Source organism: Macaca nemestrina, chromosome 5 (assembly GCF_043159975.1).
Source record: "Macaca nemestrina isolate mMacNem1 chromosome 5, mMacNem.hap1, whole genome shotgun sequence".
Classification (NCBI taxonomy): domain Eukaryota; kingdom Metazoa; phylum Chordata; class Mammalia; order Primates; family Cercopithecidae; genus Macaca; species Macaca nemestrina.
Genome location: NC_092129.1, coordinates 110553302 through 110565604, shown reverse-complemented (window position 1 = coordinate 110565604; position 12303 = coordinate 110553302). Strand labels below are relative to the sequence as shown.

The window sequence follows — 12303 nt, the reverse complement described above, 5'->3', positions numbered from 1 at the left end:
AGGACAGAAAACTGTATAATCAAGTCAGCAGGACAGATACTACTTACATTTGTCTTTTATTTATTCTGTATAAGAATAAACATTTCTTATTCCAACTGCAGTATGACTGTCACTAAAAAGATTTTGATGTTCAAAGACAAGTCATTGAGAGTTTTTCAGTTTTCTTCCTTCAAAAACATTGAATGATTTTATGCTGCATACCAGGCATAGATGAGGTGCATTAAGATGATTATGATAAAATTCCTACCAGTAAAGCTCAAGTTTGATTGCAGTAGAGGTTGATTAGGGTACAGAAAGACAAGTAAACAAATGATTACATGCATGGTTAGGGCAGCAGTAGAGATATACAAAATATGTGTAGTGAAACTATAGAGAAGGGAACAAGAATTTATAAAGGAAACATTAAAGGAGTTTTTGAGTGTACCAGGTAGAAGAGGACACTGCATGCAGGAGGAATCACATCTTCAAAGGCACAAAGAAAGGCTTTAACTAAGATTGTTGCTTCCAGGGATTTAGCACAATTGTTAGACTTCAGGTGAGGGTAAACACATTGGCTTTTACAGCTTCTCCTAAATGTTCTTATTTTCTGAAGTCTTTTTTTTTTCTTTTTTTTTTTTAATTATAGAGATAGGGTTTTGCTCTGTTACCCAGGCTGGAGTGTGGTGGCACAGTCATAGCTCACTGCAGCCTCAAACTTCTGGTCTCAAGCAATCCTCCCACTTCAGCCTTCTGAGTAGCTAGGACTACAGGCATGCACCACCGCACCTGGCTAACTTTTAAAACAAATTTTTTTGTAGAGATGTGGTCTCGCTTTGTTACTTAGGCTGGTCTCCAGCTGCAAGCAGTCCTCCTGCCTCAGCATCGTAAAGTGGTGGGTTTACAGGCCTAAGCCACTGCACCTGCCTCAAGTCTTATAATAATTTGAAGTGAAAACAAATGCCATCAATCTGGTAATTCATACATAGTGTATTCTTGGGGTGAGTGGTATATCTTGTCTTTTAAGTAAATCAGATGTGCTAAAATCTGGGTAATTTGTAGTTCTTTAGTCATATATGGGAACGAGTGCTTTACACCTTTTTATCTAAACAGAATGAGTGAAGTTTGGTAAAATCACATTAGATTAGTCTTTGGGACATAATTAAGGTTCAGTCTATTTTCTTAACTACTATTCCAACTGTTAATTAAATTCATATTTAAAAGATAGATTGTTTATACACTAATAATGGTAGAGAAGTATGGAAAAAAAACAAAATGCAGAAGTTTAAAAGTCTATACATACCATCCGTGCCCCTAACTCCAATCAGACTTGTTGAAACAACACATTATATGGGTTTATGTTTTACTTACACTTACACTTTGACTTTTTATTAAGTATAGATAATATTCTTATAAGGTCCTTATAAGTCTTCTTATCATCTAGTCTTCCCCCTCAGGGGGAAATGGATAGCTATGAAAGCTTATGTAATTCATAAATAGGAATATGGGCTTTTGGAATAAGTAATATTTAATTATTAGTGAAAAGCACCATTTTGAGAGGTTTTGTTTGTTTGTTTGAGATGGAGTCTCGCTCTACTGCCCATGCTGGAGTGCAGTGGTGTGATCTCCACTCACTGCATCCTCCACCTCCTGGGTTTAAGCAATTCTCTTGCCTCAGCCTCCTGAGTGGCTAAAATTACAGGTGTGTGCCACCATGCTAATTTTTTTTTTTTTTTGTATTTTTAGTAGAGATGCAGTGTCACTGTGTTGGTCAGCCTGGTCTTGAACTCTTTACCTCAAATAATCCGCCCGCCTTGGCCTCCCAAAGTGCTGGGATTACAAGCTTGAGCCACCACACCTGGCCCATTTTGAGAGAATTTTTGAAGTTGTAAATGAGATCAATGATACCAGAATTTATCTATTAGTCTTTTTCCCTTCCCTTTCTTTTCTTTTCTTTTCTTTTTTTTTTTAATGCCACAGTTACAGTACTAATTGAAGGTAATTTTTCTTTTCTATATTGTATGAAATAGTCCAACAAGAATGTAAGTTGGCATTTTTACAAAGTCCTGCATTACTAATAATGACTTTTCCCCATTTTTTATGTTTTATTTTAATATGTAAGCAACTCTAAGGCAGGTCTTGATAAAAACACATATCGAAGATACTTGTAAGAATTCCATGACTTGTTAATCAGATATATTATAATGAATGCATTTTTTCTTAAGGATAAGAAAAATGAGCATTGGTGTGTGTCTTTGTATATATATATATTTTTAATTTTTACTGTTTTCCTTTTCCTAACTCCCTTGGCTTATTGGGAAGCATTATACCTAACCCGTTTCTTCTACCTCTGTTCTTCTACCTATTTCCTTTCCTCTGTACAGGTGAGTATAAAAACAACCAAGGCCAGGCATGGTTGACTTGTATCTGTAATCCTAACACTTTGGGAGGGCAAAATAGGAGGATACCCTGAGACCAGGAGTTCAAGACCAGCCTGAGCAACATGGCAAAACCTTGTCTCTGTAAAAAATACAAACATTAGCCAGGCATAGTGGTGCACACCCGTAGTCCCAGCTGCTCGAGGTGGGAGAATCACCTGAGCCTAGGGAGATCAAGGCTACAGTGAACTGTGATTATACCACTGCACTCCAGCTTGGGTGATAGAGCCAGACCCTGTCATCTCAAAAACAAAAACAAGAGAGTACTAAACTGTTCTTATTTCTTGGGCACAGCAGTATAGAATTGGAAATGGCTACATTAGGTATTAATGCCTAACTTTTGGTTTTCATTTTACTTTTTCTGGAAATACAGCTGTATAAGAAATAAATACATAGGATAGGATAGACTAGATTTAAACTTTTATGTTTATATCTTGCTTCGCTTCTTTAATAGGGATGTGATTATATTACCTTGTTTTTCTGTCATTTAACATTTATTTTATGCAAGTTATTCTTTTTTAAATAGCAAAGATAAAATATCAGATATATTCATGTACATTTATAATGCTTTTCCTTTTGAAAAATTTTTAAAAATTTGTGTTTTTAATGTTTTCATGTAAAAACAAGTTACTATATATTTTTTTCTTCATTTGCTGGGATTAAATCAATATTGTAGTTGCATACTCCACATGATAGGAGTATAAGAATTGATAAAGGAATTTGGGGATTTTGTAATTTATGCTTTGCTGATAGTTCCAAATATTTCATTCCTTTTATTATAAGGAGAAATAATATTAGATGTGAATCTCATTTTATTCTAAATTGAGGGATTATATAATTTCATTCTTGAGTAATTGATGTTAATAGCATTTTGGAGTTTTCATGAACTATGGAGAAGGGTGCAACTTTTATACATTGGACTTGTGATGAGAAGCCATGATTTTAAATTACAGGCCTTTCCTTGTGTCCCAAATCATATACCGTATTTAATCTAAGACTTTCGTGCAAAAGTTTCAGCCTTAACAATTTTTTTTTCTTACTCCGAAGGAAATAATCATACCTGATATTAGGATCAGTCCGAAACCAATACAAATTTTATAACTTCTAGGAAATGCTATTGTTTCTTGAAGTCTATTTCTGTAACAACAGTAGTCTCCTCCTTATTTGTGGTTTTGATTTAACCATTCCCTTTTTAGTACTGATATTGTTTCTAAATTTGCTATGATGTCATTATTGAATTTTTCAGATATTGAGAATTATGTCCAGGTGAGGAAAGTACATACTATTCATAGAAGTACAAAGGAGGTACCATGGCATTAAACATGAAAGGACAGGCTAACTCTGGTGCTATGTAGCAACACTCTCAGGCATATGATAAAACCAAGTGTAGTATACGGAGCAAAAACCCCGTGTGCTCACAAAAACATTTGCTCATCTTCTGGCAACGTAATCAGAAAATGTGGTTGACAGCCATTTTGTTTATGAAATGTTTCCACCAATGCTTCATTTTGGTATATTGGATTCGGTACTATCCTCCGTTTCAGGCACCCACTGAGGGTCTTGGAACAGATCCTTGGAGAATAGCAGGGAATATTGTTTTCTAACATATCTTCAAATATTTGATAGTTAAAGCCCTTTCAAGAATTTTTTATATTTTTGTGTATTCATCTTCCTGTTAAATATCTAAAAAGATTGTTTATTTTGTGTATTGATAGAAATCGAAAAACAATTTAGACATGACTCAAAACCTAGTGTATTTTATATATGTATATAATGTATTTAAAACAAGTTGATCACATTATAGTTTTGCCTTATGACTATAGTTACTACAACTACAGTGATATATCAACAATGAGGTCTTGCCTCTTACATTTTTTTTCTTTTTCATGTTTTAAGCAGTCTGGACCGAAAAGAAAGGTAAGCTTAATATTGAAGAAATTAGAGCATGGATATAGTGGTAAAATATAAAATTGTTTATATGTTTTGAAAAATATTTGTTGAATTAGAGTTTATAATTAAAACTTTTTTAATTTTAAATTTTTAGCTGACATGTAATTGTACATATTTATGGGATACAGAGTATATATCAATATAGGTATACAATGTGTAATGATCAGATCGGGGTAATTAGTATATCCATCACCTCAGACATTTATTGTTTCTTTGTGTTGTCAGCATTCAAAGTCCCTTTTTCTGGCTTTTTGAAAACATATATTATAGTTAACCATATTCACCCTAAGTGCCACAGAAAGTGAGAGCTCATTCTTCCTGTCTAGCTGTAATTTTGTATTTGTTAACCCACCTCTCTCCATCCTCTCCTCCCCCACCCTTCTCAGCCTATAGTATCCACAGTTCTACTCTCTAGAATAAAAGGAAACTTGTTGACAATACAACATGGTATTTGGCTTATATAGGTGGTATTTGAGGCTCATTCTGAATGTACAGTTTTCTATGAATGGTTATATTTATGCTAATAAGTGACTACTTTCTTTTAAAATAGAATATTTCAATGCTTTAGTAGTAAAATTGCTTTCAGTTACATTATCAGAATCTTTGTCATTATATTTTAGTGATAATACTCTTGTTTTTCTGCTTTAATAGATGGGGGGCAGGGAAATGTATTAGAACACCTTAAGCTTAGAGTTAAAACTTTAAACATCAAGTGTATTCTCTTCTGACTGAAAAGTAAGAGAATCTTGTGATCAGTCTTCTTCTGTCATTATTTTTTCTCTTTGTAAGAACACTGGCATTTAGGGGATATTCGAGTGCTATAATGGCATGGAAAAGTGTTTAAGAAAACACACACATTTCTTTGAACGTTTCAAAGTAAAATGATCATAATTGTTCTAAAGTGGGTATCCATAAGAGTAGCTTCTCTGGACTGGGCATGGTGGCTCACGCCTATAATCTTAGCACTTTGGGAGGCCAAAGCAGGAATATCTCTTGAGCCCAGGAGTTCCAGACTAGCCTGGGCAACATAGTGAGGCCCTGTCTCTACAAAAAAATAAAATAATTGGCCTGGTAGAGGTAGTAAGACAGTAAACAAACCGGAAAGTCCAGCTATTTTTAATTTCCAACCAAATTGTGGAATCAATTTAAAAAAATGAGTCTATAGTGCCTTTCAAATGCGTGAATTTTGACATTTGTATATCAGCTGATGGATTAATATTTTGAATTGATATATGATGGCTCTGCATGGGCATGGTGGCCAGTGCTTCAGTTTTGACAGCATTACCATCCTTGGTGATGACATGGACAGCAATATTTCTACAGTTGTTTGAAATGGTATTTTTGATTACATGCTGCCTTTGAGGCATACACTTTTATTCATTCCAAGTATTTATCGAACCTACTGTTACAGGCATAAGGATCCAGTGATGAATAAAACAGACAAGATCCCTGCAGTCCTATAGTTTACTTTCTTATGGAACAAAGACTAATACTGAATAAGTAAAACATGAAATAATAATTTCTATGTAGAGAAGTGTAATGGGAGATGTGATAGACTGACAGTACGATTTCTTTAAATTGCATATTCAGGGAAACTCTTTACTATGAAGCTAACATTTAACTAAAGACTAAATGGGGAATTGGCAGTGCCATGATCATAAGAATGGCTTTTCCAGATAGGGAAGAGGTTGTGCTAAGTTACTAATCCAGGAATGAGTTTGGCATGTCGAAGAACAGAAAAAAGGGACAACTAAGGCTGGAGCTTAGAGAGCAAAGGAGACAATGTTATGAGATGGGTTTGGAGAGACTGGCTAGGACCGAGGTGATAAAAGGCTTTGTAAGGTGATCTGAAGCTTTTGGATTTTATATTAGTGCAATAGAAGCTTTCAGAGTATTTAAGGTAGGGAAGTATTGTTACCTGATAAATATTTGAGATTTTTAAACACAATATTTTGCATAGGATTTATAATTTGGCACAAATAGAAGTTTAAATCAGTGCCAGTTCAGTTAAGGCTGGGCAAGTTCCTCTCTAAATAGAGATGTGTAACAAAGGAAAATCAAATAGTCTGTAAGTACTTAAAACTATCTCAGCAAGGTCTAGGAGTTGGGGCGTTAGAAAGACAGAAGCAAAACCAATCTTTTCGGCGGGGGAGAAGGGGATTGGGAGGGTTAAGGTGGAAAAATAAAAAGATTTTGAAGGTCTCATCCCATTAGGGATATAATAGAATTTGCTTGAGGAAATCATTTGAATCTTGGTAAGTGTAATAAGCGTTGAGAGGGAAGGTATCTATATTCATTTGTTAAATTCAATAAGGAAGGGAAAGAGTATGTTGTGCAAACAATATTGTATAAAAATAGGAGAAAAGAGGAAACAAAATGAAATAATAAACATAAATAGAAATATAAAAAGTAATAGAGTAAGATGAAAAGAAAACAAGTCCTATCAGCAGTTATAATGACTGTATTAGAGTATATTTAGTAAAAGACATGCTGATTTGATTAAACCCAGCTATACTACATTGTTTACAAGCATCATACCAAAATAATAATGTGGAAGTAACTTTAGAGCCACAAGAGATGCAAACAAAAAGAAAGCATGAGTGGAATTTTAGTAACAAGGGAGATGGAGTTAAGGATTAAAAGCAGTAGACAGGATAAAGGAGCACATTTTGTAATAGGCACAGTTTATAGGAACATAACAAGTAAATGTAAAGCCTCCCCTAAAATAGTTAAAATTCAAGAAATTCAACATGGTGAAACCCGGCCTCTACTGAAAAGACAAAAATTAGCCAGGTATGGTGGCATGCGCCTGTAATCCCAGCTCCTTGGGAGGTTGAGGCACAAGAATTGCTTGAACCTGTGAGCCAAGATAGCGCCCCTGCACTCCCGCCTGGGTGACAGAGCAAGGCTCCATCTCAAAAAATGAAAACAATGAATACAATTGTGGGAGATTTTAATATATCTTGAAAATTAAACTGGTTTATCAGTTAAATAAGAATAATGGATTTTAACTGTAAAATAAATAAGAGGATTCATTTTCATAGAAATGTATATATTTGGCCATCTTTTGTAATAATGGAAAGATTAATAAAAAGAGCTATCATTAAAGCAAGGCAAACAACAATAACAAAAAGAGAAATGGTGTCCAGATCCTGGTTTCTAAGAACCAGTCTCCACTAAAAGGAATGTGGAGAAATGGCTGATTCTGGGGTTGTGATAGGTCAGACACAGAATGAGTGTGGTATCAGAAACCTAGAAAATGTTCAACAAATTAAGAGTGCCCACTTCAAAAGCACCTGTACTAAAATTGGAACAATAGAGAGATGATTAGCATGGATGACACATGAATTAGTAAAGCATTTCATATTCTTGTAAATTGTGTATGTATATTTTATCACAGTAAAAAACAAAACAAACAAACAAAAAAAAACACCAAAAGGATGTAGTTATATCAGAGGGAGACGGGAGCCAACTGAAAGAGCTCCCAAATAGCCAAACTGATAACAGTTGGATTATAATTTAGACCAAGGGACACTCTATGAAATACCTGATGAGTTCTCTTCTAAATACTGAAAAACACAGAAAGGAGATTAAGGAGACATGATGACTTCATGCGTTGTATCCTAGATTGGATCCTGGAACAAAAATGGGGTATTATAAATAGCTGGTAAATTTCTTTCTTTCTTTCTTTTTTCTTTTTCTTTGAGACAGTCTGGCTCTGTCGCCCAGGCTAGAGGGCAGTGGTGCAATCTTGGCTCATGGCAACCTCCGCCTCCCAGGTTCAAGCAATTCTTGTGCCTCAGCCTCCTGAGTAGCTGCGATTACAGGCACGCACCACCATGCCTGGCTGATTTTTGTATTTTTAGTAGAAACGGTGTTTTGCCGTGTTGGCCAGTCTGGCCTCAAACTCATAGCCTAAAGTGATCTGCCGGATTTTTGTATTTTTAGTAGAAACAGTGTTTCACCATGTTGGCCAGTCTGGCTGCGAATTCCTGGCTTCAAGTGATCTGCCGGCCTTGCCCTCCCAGAGTGTTAGAATTACAGGCGTGAGCCACATTGCCCAGCCAGTAAATTTCCAAGGCTAGAGTTTAGTTCATAATAGTGTACCAGTGATGGTTTCTTTTTTGACATGTGTGATGGAAATATTAAGGTGTTAACATTAGGGTAAGAGATATAAGGGTATTCTGAATTGTCTTCGTAACTTTTCTGCAAATCTAATATTATTTTTCAAACTTAGTTTACTACAATAAATAGACTTTCACAACTGAGGCTGTTCAAACTTTTAATGAACAGAGCATTCTGATGTTATTTAAACAATTCAGGATAGAGAAATAAAATGCTCTTTAGTTTATTTTAAACAGCTTGTAAAAATCTTGGGTTTATGAAATGGGACCTCTGAAGCTACACAGACACAAACCCTAAGAAGCAAAAATTCTACCCCACCTACACCGGAAGACAGCAGATGACAGTAGAGCTTCTCTGCATCTGGTTGGTTAGGAGTAGAAAAGAAATAGCCACTGAGATTAAATCCTAGCCTTGATTTTCAACGAGTTTGGAGTTTGAAATTTATACCTGCAAGAGTAATGGAATCCTCAAATTGAGAAATGAATGTAAATGCCGGCTGGGTGCGGTGGCTCATGCCTGTAATCTCAGCACTTTGGGAGGCCGAGGCAGGCAGATCACTTGAGGCCAGGAGTTTGAGGCCAGCCTGGCTGACATGGTGAAACACCGTCTCTACTAAAAATACAAAAATTAGCCCCGCATGGTGGCACACACGTGTAATCCCAGCTACTCAGGAGACTGAGGCACGGGAATCGCTTGAACCCAAGAGGCAGAGGTTGCAATGAGCCAAGATTGTGCCATTGTACTCCAGCCTGGCGACAGAGCCAGACTCTGTCTCAAAATTTAAAAAAAAGAAAATGTAAATTTTCATTTTAGATCATCTAGCAAAAAGTTTTTAAAACTGAATTTTGGAGAAAATAATATAGGGCTAGGTAGCTAATTTTATCAAACACATTTTTATCTTGAAATTTTTATATTCTTGTATTTAAGATACTGTTTCTTCAATTTATTGTAATTTTTAAAAAACAGAACTTTAATTTGCCCTGCTTTTATAGGAAAAAATATAGCAAATATTGAAAACAGTGGCCATAAATTCTGGAAATACAGGGAAGTATACACATTAGTTTAATGTGACAATACTTGGTAAGATTGTGGCTATCATATGATGTATTCAGCATGTTGTCCCTCATTCACAGTGGATGGTTCAGTACACAGGTTCAAATTGCAAGAGCACTGCATTAATAGTTTCATCAATCTCTATACATGCTTGTATGATTTACTGTCTCAGATGATTTATGTCAATTGTTTTTACTAAATCTGGGTAAACCTGGATTTGGAAATAAGACTATATTATGTTCTCTTTAGTGTGCGAGTGTATGGAATTTGAAAATATGCATTTTATTTTAATCCCAAGTTAGGAACTAAAAACCTACCTTTTTTCTTATAAGACTGTTACTACTACATCTCAGGCAAATTCTCATTTTCATAATGCATATCTTCACAAATTTCAAATTTTTCAGGGTGGAAATTGCCCAGTTGTACCAGATGTTGCTCTGCTTGATATTGGTGCAATTTGCTGGGATTCAGATTCTGGCATTGCTACTTAATTGTGTGATTGTGGATAAGTTGATTAACCTCATTGCATTTCAGTTTTTTCATTTATAAAGTATTAATAATATGTCATATAAGGTTATTGGGGGGATTAAAGAAATTAATAGATACAAAGCACACATGGCACATGATGCTATTTTCTAACTGCTATTATAAGTACACTACTATCAGCTGGGCGTGGTGGCTCACGCCTGTAATCCCAGCACTTTGGGAGGCCGAGGCAGGCGGATCACGAAGTCAGGAGATCGAGACCATCCTGGCTAACATGGTGAAACCCCGTCTCTACTAAAAATACAAAAAATTAGCCAGGCGTGGTGGCGGGCGCCTGTAGTCCCAGCTACTTGGGAGGCTGAGGCAGGAGAATGGCGTGAACCTGGGAGGCGGAGCTTGCAGTGAGCCGAGATCGTGTCACTGCACTCCAGCCTGAGACTCTATCTCAAAAAAAAAAAAAAAAAAAAGTAAGTACACTACTGTCTCTGCCCATAGTATTTTTTCTTTTGTTATTTTCATATTTTGTTTTCACTTCAAGTGCTTTGACTTTTTGTAATATAAGAATATTAAATTCTTGCAAGAAAATTTCTTTGAAATTTTTGTTTGAGTAAAATGATTTTAATGAAATGAAAGCTATGATTTACATTACTGGATCACCAGTGTGAATAGAATTACAAATAAATAGCCTCTTTTATTTTTATGTGGTTTATTTAGAGTAGGAAAGTAGCTCTTGTAACTCCCTGGTCTATTGCACTTTTTGCAGTTGCCCTTTTCTAATGCTTTTATCCTACAATTAGCCGTAAGGTTTTTGCTTTTTTCCCCCGAAATTTTGCTTTTTTCCCCCAAAATCAGTGTTTATTCGTGTTCAAATAGATGCAGTATTTGGATGTAGTATTTAGATACAGTATTTAGTTATTAAGGATTATGTTTAAAATCCATGATATTGTATGTATTTGAAGTTTAACAGTGGAATTTAATACTTTAAAACAAATGTACTTATAGCCCTGACATAATGTAATCATACTACAAGACTAAATGCTTGTTCCATGATTGCTGGTCTTGTACATAATGTTTTTTTGTTCTGATTTTGGAATTGTCCTCAAGACAATCTCGTTCAACGTTTATTCCTTTATTTATTTGTTTTTAAACAACTAAAAAAAATTTACAGTAAAATTTTACAAATTGAGTTTCATTTATTGGTATAGTTTTGTTATTTTATAGTATCACTATATGGCAAAGAAGCTATGATTTGCTTTTAATAAGCTTATTGTAAGTATGCCATTAACTTTTTCATTTTGAAAACTGTATTTCCTATTAGAATAAAACTATATAAATTTCTTTTTTAGGAAAGAATACCCACCTCATGTCCAAAAAGTTGAAATTAATCCTGTAAGGTTAAGTCGGCTCCAAGGTGTTGGTAAGTGTGCAGTTTTGTTACACCTGTGAAGGATTTCAAATTGCTGTATGAAAAGTACAATGGAGATATGATGCTGGCTTTAGAATATTCCCAGGTATAATAGATATATATGAAAAACCATTTTTTTGTAATGGATTTGAGAATTTCTTTAATGGTAACCTGATACCTGGAACAGTTGCACAGTTAGGTGATTACAGTTTGAAATCTTTTGATTATTTTAGCATTTTTGTTATGTTACAAATGCAAATAGTAACTGTAGTTGAGTTATAGCTTTGAAATTGAGTTTTATTAAACTGTGTTATAATGTCGTATTATGTAATTGTGTTTCCACTTACTGGTTTTGCTCCTAAAATTTAGAATACATTAGAGAAACAGTTAAAAAAAGACCACACCTGCTACAACTGTGTTACTAGTAGATACTGGAAAATCATTGTGAGTATAAATTTATATTCATATTGAAATATTTTTCAATATACTGGTTATTAATCCAGAAATTAAAATAAGGGCAAATAACATTTATAAAAAATATATCATCATAAAATCAGTTTTCATTATCTAGAATCATGGTTCTTAATAATGTGTGTCCATCTTGTTTTTCCAAGGCCTTTGCTTGTTTAAATAGCTCTGATGGCTCTTAGTTCTAAAATAGAATAATTTTTAAAAGCTAGATTTTTCTGATAGCTAAGAATGTGCTTTTAAAAAACACCCACAGTTTTTTTTTTCTACTTTGGGTGAAAATCTTTTGTGCATGTAGTGAACGTTTCTCTATTTTATGAAGAGAATATTCCAAACTTATTTCATCCTTTCTTAATAATGGGCAGTCTTTATAGATGTGAATTATTATACTTTACATACTAA

General features: G+C 34.6%; 1 protein-coding gene and 1 pseudogene across 13 annotated transcripts in view; both read left to right on the top strand.

Moving 5' to 3' along the window:
* LOC105479432 (SUMO specific peptidase 6) overlaps positions 1–12303 on the top strand; it is a 122050-nt gene that overhangs the window by 40950 nt on the left and 68797 nt on the right. For 9 of the 13 annotated variants that reach the window (XM_071096832.1, XM_071096833.1, XM_071096834.1 and 6 more), the window contains 2 exons: positions 4311–4331; positions 11375–11445. In XM_071096832.1, coding sequence (XP_070952933.1) covers positions 4311–4331; positions 11375–11445 — 92 coding nt within the window. The remainder of the gene's footprint in view (positions 1–4310; positions 4332–11374; positions 11446–12303) is intronic. The other 4 variants (XM_071096839.1, XM_071096840.1, XM_071096829.1 and 1 more) reach the window with 2 other exon arrangements.
* Positions 7642–7735, top strand: LOC112426295 (U6 spliceosomal RNA; annotated as a pseudogene).